General features: G+C 37.8%; 1 protein-coding gene across 1 annotated transcript; it reads left to right on the top strand.

Moving 5' to 3' along the window:
• The first annotated feature begins 8335 nt into the window (after positions 1-8335).
• On the top strand, positions 8336-11386 carry LOC109220150. Its single transcript, XM_019384613.1, has 5 exons — positions 8336-8512; positions 9137-9293; positions 10135-10230; positions 10495-10936; positions 11110-11386. Exons 1-5 carry the CDS (start codon positions 8336-8338, stop codon positions 11384-11386), a joined length of 1149 nt encoding a protein of 382 aa, XP_019240158.1.
• Positions 11387-14426: the final 3040 nt, after the last annotated feature.

Here is a 14426-nt window from a genome sequence, read left to right as displayed (position 1 = left end):
ATAGAACCCAAAAAAATCAAGGAAGCCTTAAAGGATGCATATTGGATCACTGTTATGCAAGATGAGTTGTATCAGTTCGAAAGAAACAATGTATGGCACCTGGTACCTAAACCCTCAGATAGAACAATCACAGGAACCAATTGGGTATTCAGGAATAAGCTCGATGAACATGGAAACACTACAAGGAACAAGGCTAGGCTAGTGGTTCAGGGTTACTATCAGGAGGAAGGAATTGATTACGATGAGTATTTTTCTCCAGTTGCTCGCACGGAAGCTATCAGAATCCTCATTGCATTTGCATCACATATGGTAATTCACTCTGTTACCAAAGTGGATGTACTAAAGTTCTATTTCGTAGTATAGGTACTTACCGTTAAGGAAGTATGTACNTTCTATTTACTATCTATGCTATGCTTGGGAAAGCCGTGTTTAGATTAGAGAAGAATTGAAGAGAGCATGATCGTTAACCCTTAGGGGGAGCGGATTTGTGGTTAGGATAGGAATATACCTAGTCACCGTGCTTAATTAAATATCGTGATCTTAATGCGTTCTTAATAGATTAATTTCATAGGAATATAGGCGTTAATCTATTGAGAATAGGTGAGTAGTACTTCGGAAGAAGGCTATGAGAGCATTTATCGATTAATTAGCAACCATGAGTGAATTATATGAAGGGGAGAGTTAATTAGAACACAATACGAATGGTGAATCGATCACAACCCTGGAATATTTGTCTTAACTGAATACACAACAATCAACTCGTTACTTGATAATTTAGTTAGTATTTAGAATCGTAGTATAATATAATCATATTATTGAACTTTGATTTTAGCTGGATTGAATAACAATTTTGTTGATTTAGTGAGTAGTTTACACAAGTCACTGTGGGTTCGACACTCAACTTATCATTATATTACTTGTCGACCACGTATACTTGCGTGTGCGTTTGGGAGCAACAGTTTCATGTTTGAGGTACCAGGATTGAGTATGAGGAAAAATATAGTTATGTTAGTTTTTATAGGAATTTAAAGTTTTCTCGCTTGAAATATGCTTCCCTTTTGTGGATTTTGTCCCTCTTATTGTTGTAAATAACTTTGAATATTTTAAGGGTAAAAAGCTGTTGAAGGGTCATAAGAACATATATTTGCTCCAAATTGTTGTGTGAGAGTAGTGCATTATTTTTGATTTTGATCCTTTTCTTCTTGTATTTGCTTATCTCGGCACTGCTAAATGTTCCACTATGCGTCAGTGGCTTGGTAGGTAAATTTGCATCACTTATTCATACTATATAGATTTGTTTAATTTGTAAGACACATTGATCAAACATACGTGAACATCTTGATAAAAACATTAACAAGACAGCTACATGTTCTGATTTTAGCTAGTAGCTTCTTCCTTACTCGTATAATCATCTTGATAAAAATATTGGCTGCCCCTCTCTCTGCGACCACTTAAGTTTTTACAAGCTTGCATCATATATAGATGGATACACCTTGAGATTAATAGTGAAGTGAAATAATCTTGGTGGGGTCCTTAATTGGGATGTTGAATCTCAATCTATCAAGTTGGGAGTGAATTCTATCTTTTTGTAGAGCAAGAAGTCACGTTTTGTTCAAGTTCATCATTACAAGATGCCTTATGGTTTTTAATTACTTGCAAATACTGACTGCAATGTCTGCTTCTGAGCCCTTCAATCTCTCCAGAGGTTGAACAACCATTTTTTGATTATTCTCCCTTTTTAAAAGATTTTGTGACATCTCTTATTACAATTAGCAGCTTATTATATATACATGCTCAAGCAAGAAAAACAAAGTTTATTCTTAAAGAACTAGGAAAATAAGATCACTGAGTCAATGTTTCAATAGCTATTAAGTGAAATTTTCCAGTAATTTAGAGTGCGTTTTTATTTGAGTGTTCATTAAAGGCTTCTGTTATTGTCTCATTCTCAGTTTTTTTTTCTTTATTTTAATTCAAAGATTTTGTTTGATATGCAAATGGTATTGAAACATCCAATGTCATGCTTTATTTGGGTTTGCATTATTTTTCGTGTTCCCCTTATGCATCCATTAAACAAGGGGACCAACATTTTTTGTTTTAAGAACTTGATTTTGTTCGCTATGTGTGCAGATGTACGTGCGATATTTTTCCGCGGAACACACATATTGAACCTATTAAACTTTCTCTTTTTTGTTCCCCTTTTTTCGTATTATTTATTTCTGTTTTTTAGGTTTTATACTAGATTTCACTATTTCATTTGATGTGTCTGTAGATCTTTTCTAAGTTTTACCTTATTTATCTTGAAAAATACTGTATAACTCTACTTCCTTTCATATTGACATATTTACCTTGGAAAATTCATCAAGATTCCTCTCTCGTTGTGGGCTAGTAAAGATGATGATAACGTTATTCATAAGTCTCTCGAGATTATGCAAAAACTGGTTGAAGAGGATCCAGATGAGAAGAAAGGTCTACTCTTACACCTAAATCATAAATTAGGCAATTTGTTGAAGTAATTATCTCATCATTCTTGGATTATGGTATTGCAGGTGGACTATGTAATGAATTCAGCAAGGTGATAGAGCATTGAATGATTAAGGATTATGCTAACAAGAAAGGTCAATATGCTAAATTATGGAATGAAGGAGGCGAGGTCATAAAGCTTGCAATGACAAAGTCTGAGCCTAAGAGGAACCAATTTGCCAAACTTCTTCGATTTAAGAGGTATATTGTACTTGATTAAATAGATTAAAATAGAATATAATGACTTATTTTCTTACTTAAATGTGCATATTTGCCGCACAAAATCAAATGGTAAGCTGATTTCACTTGACCAATATATGTCAACGATGATATTAGGCCAAGAGGACATATTTTACATAAGTGACAAAGAGCAGTTGGAGAAGTGTTACTTTCTTGAGATGCTTAAAAACAAAGACTACGAGGTATAACTTCTTGTTTGGGTACATTTTACACTAGGTCTTGAACAAAATGACTAAAGTTCATTCTTTTTTCTCATTTTCTAGGTCATAGTCTTCAAAGATGAAATTGATGAACATGTGATTCAACATTTGGGAGAATATAAGGGCAAGAAATTCCATGATGTGTCTGAAGATGAGTCGAGCATGAAAACTCATTCAACAAGCTTGCTCAATGGTGGAAAAATATTCTTGCCGAGGACACCATTGATGTAAAAGTCACCCATGTTGTCGTTGACACTCCTTGTGTCGTTGTCACATCAACAATAGTTTGACTGCATACTTGGAGAGATTATTGCAGTCACGAACTATATTAGATGTAGGGAAGCAGACCTACATGCTTAACAAAAGGGTGCTTAAGATCAACCCTAAGCACCCAATCATTAAGGAGCTTCGGTTGAGAGTAGCAAAGGATCCAAAGGTATATTTCATTATGTCTCTCAAATCTTAAAATATTGAGTTGTTCTCAATATTTGATTTATAGGATGACAGTGCAAAGGAGATAGCAAAGATCATGTACGGCATAGCTTTACTAGAGAATGGCTTGGAGCTTAATGACTTAGATATTGCTGCTTCCCATCCATACAACTTAGTTCAAAGATTTCTGAAAAGTTGCCCTACAATAATAAAGGAAGAAGTAGAACCGAAGGCTGAAATCGAAGGGGGAAGAGTTAGAGATATTTTTGAAAAATGTTTCCTCTGCCTTGGAAGAATTCACATTCAAGCTCAACTTCAAACCAAAGGTCAAAGAGTTAAAGTAGGGGTAAGTAATACCCAAAGTTGGATTAGTAATTGGCTCAGTCTGAACTAAAATGGTATTTGTTTAACTGTATATGCTTGCTATCTTGAGATATTTTGCTTTGCTTTTATTTTCTTCTGGTTCTCCTTATTTTGTAACATTTTAATCTCTTAATTTCTTCTAAATCAGAGTTTCATAAATTTGAATCTATGAGATAAATTGCTTTATGCTTTTGCTCCTGTGTAAAGTTGCTTTCTTAGAGGATTCTTTATGATCCACTTGGTTTTGTTTGAAATGGAATTAATAGCTTTTGTCTCTTTAGAAGTTGGAGTATGCGATAGGAGATCAAGAAGTATTAGTTGGTGCTTTTCTCTTAACTGGCTTCTGGTATTGTTTGATGAACTGAATATTATAGAGGCTTTGTTCATCTATTATTTTAGTTGCAATGCCATATGAGCTTTTATTTCAACATTTTGACAGGCTATTGATCATTGATGAATATTTGGCATCAACACAGGCCGAGATCTTTCAAAAGCAGTTCTCTATGTAAGTCTAAACTTCTGATCTTCTCCCACGGTTGATTGCTTGCTCTTCCTGCATCTAGTCCATCCTATTAAAATTTTCCTGTGGTCAAATGTTGATTCCATAATGGAATTTCCATTGTTTAAATGATCTTTCAATTCCAAGGAAAGGTCTATGATAGGGTAAAATTTTGTTGGGAAACAAAATGGTACTACATCTGGAAACTAAAATCTTGACCTCATTCAAGGATGGAAAACTTGAAAAACTCCTCTTTTCAGCCAACCGGTCAATTAAATCGTGGTAGTAATTTGGCTTTTCGCCATGACAACAAACATTAACTTGTCAGGTGGAAGGTAGACTTTTTGTGAGAACTGAAGCTGAAGGAAAAGTCAGATGCATGTATTTAACTACCAATCAACCCTGTGCCTTTTGATGAAACAAAAAGTTATGGTCAAATGGATATGTCTATTAAATCACACATGTCTTCTCTTCATTATTTTCAACTCGATTTGCAGTCTGGATGACCGTAGCAAAAGCCAATCTATAACCAAAGCCCTTTTGGTTTCAGGTAGTGCAACATATCAGAAGATCAAAGGAGGTTGGATGGATACATCAACAGGTTGAAGTCTGCAACTGCTAGATTGGAAGTTGCTGAGTTTTAGTATCTTAATTGCAAACAATGGAATGGCTGCATTCCCTATTTATCTTTGTGTTGCTCTACCAACTGTCATGTCTTGATCTTTTAAGCCAACTAGTAAACTGAACACCACAATGGCTTCTGGCACAAAATACTCTTAAGTTTTGGATTTATTTCAAAAGTTTAGGTTAATGTTAGTAGTTTCATATGGTACTTGCTAAGATGGATTTGCTTGAAGGAAAGACTGATTTATTTCGTGTTTCGTAAGATGAAGATGCTGGTTTGCAGGATCTAAATTTTTGAGGTAGACTTTGCTACACCAAATTTTGGACTTGAAAGTCTGAATCAGATTGAGCTAAGGTTGCCTACATCTTGGCTTGGTTCACTCTTACAGCCCCTAACCTGCTTACTTGTCTAAGTACTTGTGAATAAAAGAAACCATATGGAGTTACATTAGTCAGTACTGAAATTGTATGCCCAAACTTCATCAAAAGACCATCTTTTCCCTGTCTTAAGTTTGGAATCCACAGCTTCATTAACCATAGGATTCTTTGTTGGTTACTGGTAAACTATGGTCTTGTACGGATTTTCCCTTCTCTTCATGGAATAGAGAATGTTTGATATTTCAAGTTAAAATTTTAGAACGACATTGTTTACGAGGATGGTTCGATTTTGTTTGTGTGAGGAGTTTTTGGTTTCATGTTGACTTGTGTTTGCAGCTTGTTATTATCAAAGATTGTTTGATATTATGACTGTTGGTGAAAAAGAACACCTTAGGATCACATAAGACTATATTGCAAGTTAAAGCACTCCATGATCTTTGTTGCTCTAGAAAAAAAGGCAGCCTGGTGCACTAAGTTCCCACTATGCGCGGGGTCCGAGGAAGGGCCAGATCATAAAGGTCTATTGTACTCAGCCTTACCCTGAATTTCTGCAAGAGGCTGTTTCTACAGCTCGAACCCGTAACCTCCTGGTCACATAGCATCAACTTTACCAGTTGCTTTAGAAAGCTATTTAAAATTAAAAGCACTTGAAGTAGCACAATGGCAGTAGGATATATGATGCAAATAGAAAAGGATATATATTAAGTTCGAGCAAGCATAACACAGCTTGTGGAAATGGAACTTGTAAACTAGGCAGAATCTTTTTCTTCAGAGGATGGCAACAAACATCTGTAGAAGAATTCTACTATGCATCTACCTATCTGGTTGAATTGGTCACAAGTTTTATCTAACGGGTTAAACTTGTTTGTAACTCCATTATACCTATCTTATTAAATAGTTCACAACTTTAGTCTGCAAGGCTAATCTTGCCGAATTATGACCAAATGCATAAACTTTTAGTTTTTGCAAACAAATCTATTCAATTGTTCACAAGCTTAATCGACGGGTTAAACTTAGATTTACACATTCCTTTCAAATTTCAAATACCACCAGCTTCAGAAGAAGAAGAAGAGAGCGGTGATGGAAGCAGCGATGTTTAAAGAGTGTGGTCCATCACTTGTGAATCAATTTTATTTTGAGATAGAGAATTTGGAGTTACATAACTAATATAAGGAGTATTTAACTGAAATAAAGTTTTCACGGGCAAAACTCCTCTGTTTTCAAGTGAAATTTATGTCCAAATACAATTGACTCGTTCAAATATCTTTTTTTTGTAACTACAGTTTCAAATACATTCTTTTTCTTTTCAATTTCAACCAAAAATTGTATGCCTACTTAAAACTGGAATAATTTCAGTAACATTTGATGACCCGTATACATATCTTATAAGCTTTGTGATTAGCTGCATCAGCTAATATGTGGTTGATGGATAATCTTCTAAAGCTGCAACTCAAGACTTCTTGTACATATTCCACCTCATTTACGGGAGTATTTCACTTTTTTTCCCAAAATGAAGACCATAAATCAGCTTCAGTAGCCATAGGAGTCTTTGCTGGCAAACAATTGTTGTGACCCTTATCTGTACGGATTTCCCCATCTGCTCCTCGTGAATTGAGCAGTTGTGTTGATCAATTTATAATGTAGTAATGTGTAACTGCACTTCAATGGATAAGTAATTGGCACATTCCGTTCTCAATTCCTAAGTTTTTTTTTTTCTTTTTCTCTTCGCTTTCTTTAATAAGAATTGTGATAATGCATCCCAATGAGCTAAAATGGTATCTGTTTAACTGTATATGCTTGCTATCTAGGGGGATTTTACTTTACTTTTATTTTCTTCTGGTTCTCCCTTTTTTTTAATAACTTGTTAATATTTTAATGTCTTCTAAATTTGAGTTTCATAAACTTGAAACTATGAGATAAATGATCCTGTAAAGTTGCCTTCTTAGAAGATTTTTGTGATCCAATTGGTTTTGTCCTTTTGTTCGAAATTGAATTAATAGCTTTCGTCGCTTCAGAAGTTGGAGTATGCCTGATGGGGTTACAGTACCTTAGTTTTATGTTTTGATGATCTAACAAACTTACTGTCAAAGAACCAGATAACGAACCTGACACACTTGATTCGTAACTCAAATCAACAGACTTTAGCTTATGAGAGTTGCTATGACTTCAGAGGATAGAGAATCAACACAGGGACCTGATACCCTTGTGTTTCCCTGATAGCAGTACGAAGTCAACTGTCTACAGCTGGAAAGTGATTGCCTGCATTGTGCACAGAAACAGTGCAGCACAGTTCTGCAGTCACTTCTCATTTGACCTACCAAGTGATTACATCATTCAAGTGATGTCGTCCATGTTGTATTAACATTAAACATTACAACAAAACATCACTTGAACACTTGAGAAATCATTCAAGCACTCCAACCGTTTTGCCTGCCAAGCATTCAATTCTCAAGTGCATCAAGAACAAAGAACAACACTACTACAGACCAGTTCCTACAACAAGTATCTTGTATGTCCTTAGTTGAGTTGTAACTTTGTAGTTGTTCTTAATTGTAATTCCTACTTTGCTTATCTAGAAGCGTGATCCAGGAACCCCTTGTAAACCATACACCTTTAGTGTTTGTGTTGTGACTAGAGTTAGTCATGTGTTGAAGTCTTTGTAATAAGTGTATTGCAAAGTGGCTTGTAATAGGTGTATTACAAGTTAGCGAGGGATTAAGAGTTTAACTCCTAGATTGCATAGGTTGTAATCTAAAGTTGCTCATAGTGAAGTTGAAATCCTATCAGTGTAGGTCGTGGTTTTTTATCCCCTTGAGCAGGGATTTTTCCACGTAAAAACTCCCTGTTCTCTTTACTTACTGTTATATTAGCATTCTCAATGGAAACTCATGTAAAACCTGGTCTCTATATAGTTTGGTGGACTCATATATTCTATCAATTGGTATTAGAGCGTGTTCTTTCTATCAGGTTAACACCCAGAAAGGATCCTCATGGATTCTCCACCAAATTTTGAAGAAGGTCAGTCTATATATAGACCACCAGGTTCAATGGGCAATACTATGGGTGGTGGAAGACAAGAATGCATGACTTCATCATGGCAGAAGATTCTGAGTTGTGGGATGTTATTTGTGATGGTCCTTATGTCCCAAGGAAGAAGGTTGGAGACCCTCTTGTGACGATGCCTAAAACCAGGAAAGAATACAATGATGCAGATAGGAAATCTGTTGAGAAAAATTTTCGTGCTAAGAAAATTTTGGTGTGTGGCATAGGACCTGATGAATACAACAGGATCTCAACCTGTCAATCTGCCAAGGAGATGTGGGAAGCTTTGCAAACAGCTCACGAGGGAACCACTCAAGTAAAGCAATCTAAGATTGACATGCTCACCACCGAGTATGAACGCTTCAGAATGAAGGACGATGAATCCATTCAAGATATGCACACAAGATTCACTTCCATCATAAATGAGTTACACTCGCTTGGTGAAATTATTCCTAGGAACAAGCTCGTGAGGAAAATTCTCAGTGTCCTGCCCAGTTCATGGGAGAGTAAGGTGAATGCTATTACTGAAGCAAAGGATTTGCAAGAGCTAACCATAGATGAGTTAGTCGGAAATCTGAAAACCTACGAAATGAAGAAAAAGAAGGACAGTGAAAGAAGAGAACCAAAGAAGAAAAGGAACCTGGTACTCAAAGCTGAAAGCAATGACTCAAGTGAGGAGGACAATGACATGGCTTACTTATCCAAAAGGTTTCATAAGATGGTCAGAAGAAACGGAGGGATACTTAAAAGAGGCAGTTCCAGCACACCAAAGAATTATGACCTTTGTCATAAATGTGGAAAGCCAGGGCATTTTATCAAGGATTGCCCTCTCCTGAAGCAAGAACATTTCAAGTACAACCCTGACAAAGCAGCAAAGAGGAACCCGGTGCCTGACAAACGCTTTAAAAGAAAGAACGTCGCTGACAATGTTGTAAAGCAAGCCCTTGCAGCATGGGGAGATTCCTCCAGTGAGTCTGAAGAAGAAACTGATACAGGTGATAGCTCTATGATGGCAGTTGAAAGTGAAGAAAATGAATATGATTCAATATTTGCTTTGATGGCTCAATCAGACAATGATGAAGATGATGACAATGATGAGGTAAACTTCAGGGACGTTCAAAGAAATATGAAATCCTACTCTCCTAAAAAACTCATGTCATTAGCAAATGTATTAATTGATGCCTATCATAGTCTTGTAGATGATAAGGATGCCTTGACCATAGAGTTAGGAGATGCGGAACAAACTAGAGATGACTTGGTAGTGTGTCTGGTTGATCTGAAGGAAACAATAAGTGAGCTGGAGAATTAAAAGGTGGTTTTGACTGAAAAATTGTTAGTATAGAACATGAAAGAAATGACTTGATGGTAGTAGTTGTTGACCTAAAAGAAACCATTGAAAATCTAAGTAAGGAAAAGAAGGACTTAGTGGAAAAAATTGATGCCTTAGAGCAAGAAAGAGATAACCTCATAGCTGTGATCATAGATTTGAGGGAAACAATAGAGGAACTCAAAGCAGAATATGGGTCTGGGAGGACTGATAAAGGAAACGGAGTTGCTAGTGAAGCACATATCAGGCTAGAAAACGAATTAAATGCTGTAAAAATTAGTTTATGTGCTGAACTTGAAAAAACTAGGCAACTCCAAGCAGAATTAGATAGAGTAAAAAATGATCTTGAAAAGTCTCTTAAGTGGACCTGGTCCTCGGATGCTATTACTCCATGTATGTTCACAATGGTGGAAATAGGCAGGGGATAGGGTTTCAAAGGGAGAGAACTCCTAAAACCCTCATAGCAAGTATGTTAATGTACCCGATAATTGGTTGTGTACCCACTGTAGGAACAACGGGCATTTCAAAGAAGATTTCCAAGCCAGAGCTCACTCTCTTCAGAAAAACAAATTTTGCTGAAAGAGTAGCTGCTAAAAGGGGACCAGGTGCCACTCATAATAAATGCATATTACCTACATGGACTAAAAGAGCACTTATTCATCCTCTTGCTTATTACAAGGGACCTAAACTTGCTTGGGTTCCTAAATCTAACCCTTGATTTCCTTGTGCAGGGAACAGTAAAAGGAAGCAGTCAACAATGATTCATGGATAGTGGATGCTCAAAGCACATGACTGGGAATACCATGGACTTCCTCTCACTAAAAGCCCTGCAAATATGGAGTGTATCCTTTGGAAATGGGAAAAAAAAGGATACATTCTTGGAGTTGGAAAGATTGGGAAATCACTCACTCACACAATTGAGGATGTGTACTATGTCAATAGGCTCAAATACAATCTCTTGATTGTTTCTCAAATATGTGATAAAGGAAACAAGGTGGAGTTCTTGTCAAAGATATGCACAGTTACTAATCTAGTAACAGGCAAAGTGGTGCTGGTGGCCAAAAGATACAAGAACATTTATGTTGCCGACATTGAGTCTCTACAAAATGGTAATCTGATTTGCTTGAAAGCAGTTGATGATGAAGCTGAGCTGTGGCATAGAAGACTGGGGCACGCAAGTTTTTCTCTACTGAACAAATTAGTTCAAAAGGACCTGGTGCATGGTTTGCCCAAGTCAAAGTTCGCGGAGCACAAAGTTTGTGATGCCTGCACCAAAGGGAAGCATGTGAAATCCTCATTTAAGCGAAACAAGTATGTCAGCACCTCAAAATCACTTAATCTCCTTCATATGGATCTCTGTGGTCCTATGAGAGTGCAAAGCAGAGGGGGGAAAAGATACATTTTTGTGATAGTGGACGATTATTCTAGATTCACTTGGACCCTTTTTCTAAGAACAAAATATGGGAACTTTGAAGTGTTTGTAGCCTTTGTGAAGAAAATTCAAGTGAAGATGGACTCAAAAGTAGCCCGCATAAGATCAGATCAGATCATGGGACAGAATTTGACAATGCCAAGTTTGATGATTTTGGCAACGAGAATGGGATTACTCATAACTTCTCATCCCCCATAACTCCACAGCAAAATAGGGTTGTGGAAAGGAAAAACAAAACTCTTGAAGAAATGGCAAGGACACTGTTGATCGATAGTGGGATTGCGAAGAACTTCTGGCTGAAGCTGTCAGCACTGCCTGCTACTTGGTGAACAGGTGCATGATCAGGTTTCTCTTGAACAAAACTCCCTATGAGTTACTGAATGGAAGAAAGCCCAAGCTGACTCACTTAGCAACATTTGGGTGCAAATGTTATGTTCTCAACAATGGAAAGGATCATCTTGGAAAATTCGATGCCGAGAGTGATGAATGAATCTTTTTGGGGTACTCTTCTCAAAGTAAAGGCTACAAGATATACAACAAGCAAACTCAGTGTGTTGATGAATGTGTACACGTAATTTTTGACGATTCCTATCTCATTTCTGAGAAAAGCAACAAGGGTGATTAAGATGGAGAGCCTTTGTTAGTTCTAGGTGAAGTCATTGATATGGCAAACAGAAAGGAGGACATGATGAGTCAAGTGAAGGAGTCAAGTGAAGACAATGTAGTTCCTTCCTCATCAGCAGGAGAGGAACCAGGTACCACAATTACAACTACTGAAGCTGAAGAAAAAGTGGTTGACGCAGTACAAGGTACTCCACAAGCTGCCGAGAGAAGAATGCTAGGGAACCAATCAGACTTACCCAGCTCCTCTACAAATGAAGCTTAAGTTCCCAACTGGAAACACAAAAGATCCCATCCTCTTGACAATATACTTACCCCTCTAGATTCAGGAGTACAAACCAGATGAAAACCAGAAATTCACTTGCCTTCTCAATACCGTTGCAGGTAGACACACATGATGACTATAGAATCTGTAGATGCACTGCAATGAGTGGTAAAAGAGGATGGAAATTTTGAAAGACAGGTCAAGAACCTGGTTCTTGTACCACAGGTTAGTAGTCTTGTGCTTTTTCATACATATCTTAAAAGGATGCAAAAATCAAGTGCCATGTCATCAACTTTTTCAGACCCTGTATGTCACGTCTTTTCATTTCAAATCTCTTCATCTCCCTCTGAAACGTTACAACTCCCCACAAATACTACTGCCATTTTAGAATTGGTTTCTCTCTCCCTCGTCGTTACTTCTTCTCCCATTAAAACCCTCCCATTTCTTTGAACGATCGTATCTCCTCTTTAGGCTTTCTCCATAACTTTCAAACTTCGTGTCTGCCATGGCTGAAGATCCAACAATAATCCCCTTATTAGTTGAGAAATCCCCAGAGAAAACCCTTGATTCTTTCGCTTCTAGTGAAACACCTCTCACCATCTCCTTTTCACCCACCACTGCAGAGGACATTCCCAAACCTGATTTTCCTACACCCTCTTGTTCTCATGTCACTCTCTCAGAACTCTCTCTCCCTCAAAATGTTGAAAACTCAGAAACCCCAAAATCCGATAACCTTTCATCTCTATCGCCTGAGATTCTCACTGAACTAAGCAAGGGTGGAGAACATAGTAAAGTTCCGCAGGTAGTAGAGTTCTCAGAAGTTAGTATTGATCAGTCTACAATTGTTCTCGCTTTTTGTGTCACCCATGGAGTCTTAAGAGAAAGAGGCCATAGAAAACATATTGGTCATATCTGCTGATGGAATAGTGTATGGGGTGATCTTTGTTGTGCCTGAGTCTCAGAGGAAAGTGACACAATTGTGAGAGGAAGAAGGAGCCGTGGTACTCTTTGAAAATTCTGTACCAGCAGAGACTACTAAGACTCCTCTTGAAGGACCTGACCCTTCTCCTGAGGAAACAGGTCAAGGATCTTCTTCCCAGGTTAGTTTCAACACTGCTCCTTCTCCACACTTTGATGTTCAGCCCTTGGAAATTTCGGCTCCTGGTATGATTTCTAGTGATGAGGAAGATCAAGATGATGTTGCTCTAGATACGTTCATTTCCAAGAGGAGAGCAGTAACCACTCCTGAGCCTTCTCCTAGACGACCTACTACTAGGTTACAAGCAAAAGAGGCCTTTGAGTCTGCCTTGTACAAGAGTAAAAGGAGTAACAAGAAGAAGAAAAGAGGCTAGTGAAAAATGGGGAGGTTGTGGGTGACAAAAACATTCCTGTAGAGGAAGTAGGTAAGGAAGCAGCAGAGGAACCAAGTTCCTTGGTGAAAAGGTCTCAGAAAAAGAAGCGAGAGGAAGGTGTTGCTACACCAAGTTCAAAATCAGTGAAAAGTGGTGGAAAGTTCAAACAAGTTGTGAGTGAACAGTCTTTGTCTGATGAGGATATTTTAGTAAAGTCGAGTGGAAAGGGAAAATCGAGTGTGAAGTCTGGAAAAAGGGAGGTGGAAAATGTGAGGGAACCTGATTATGCAAAGAGAGTGAAGCATGAGAATATGTCTGCTAAGGAACGACTGAGGTACCAGAAAGTTCTGTGGGGTCGTACTTTTGACCCAGAATTCTTTGAAATGGCCGGAATGAGACAAATAATTGACATGGTCGAGTTTCAACAGTGGGGACATCTGTTCAAGGTGGATGTGCCAAAAGTCTATGAGGATGAGGTCCAACGTTTCTATGCAGACCTCTTTCCTGTTGAAACTGATCATATCTGTGCTTTGGTTAATGGAGTTGATATTCTGTTGGATGCTGCTCTGCTTGGGGACATTATTAAGGTCCCTGCTGATGGTATGTCTTCTGTGAAGAATGGGTGTGGGTCAAATTTCCGAAATGCTATTATGAAGGACGGTACAACCCAACGGGGGGAACGGGTCCACAAGAAAGCTCTGCTTCCTGTTTATCAGTTATTGTTTGAGCTGGTGAACAAGGTTCTTCTACCCCATGCTGAGAGAAAGTCAATTACTTCCAAGTCTGACTTGTATCTGATGGAAGCACTAGATGGGTTTAAAGCTGTAAACTTGCCAGCCATCATGATTGAGCACATACAAAATGTGGCAACTTTCAAGGATGGAAACCACAGTCTTCCATATGGATTTCTTCTAAACGCACGTCTTCAAGTTCATCAAAGTGCCTTTGGGATAGCCTAAGATAGGGACCAAGAAGCAGACCTTCTCTCAAACTACTTTGGAGGAATGCGAATGTGTTGAAAAGAATGGAAGGGTAGGCAGCACTTTGACAATCTCTCAGCTCATCAATGCTGAGAGATTATCTGTATATCTTTTTTTTGGTCCATCCTTGGGATAAATGATCTGGCCCTGC

The sequence above is a fragment of the Nicotiana attenuata genome, unplaced genomic scaffold, assembly GCF_001879085.1.
Source record: "Nicotiana attenuata strain UT unplaced genomic scaffold, NIATTr2, whole genome shotgun sequence".
Taxonomy (NCBI): domain Eukaryota; kingdom Viridiplantae; phylum Streptophyta; class Magnoliopsida; order Solanales; family Solanaceae; genus Nicotiana; species Nicotiana attenuata.
Note: the sequence above shows the minus strand (reverse complement) of the source record. Positions and strands in the feature narration are given on the sequence as shown.

Bases quoted from the DNA above. Each gene is read 5' to 3' on its own strand.
- LOC109220150 (XM_019384613.1), top strand. From the start codon at position 8,336: ATGCATGACTTCATCATGGCAGAAGATTCTGAGTTGTGGGATGTTATT. The intron at 9,294-10,134 runs GTGATAGCTCTA...TACCCACTGTAG, and splicing joins TGAAGAAGAAACTGATACAG to GAACAACGGGCATTTCAAAG. The intron at 10,231-10,494 runs GTGCCACTCATA...GGGAAAAAAAAG, and splicing joins AGCTGCTAAAAGGGGACCAG to GATACATTCTTGGAGTTGGA.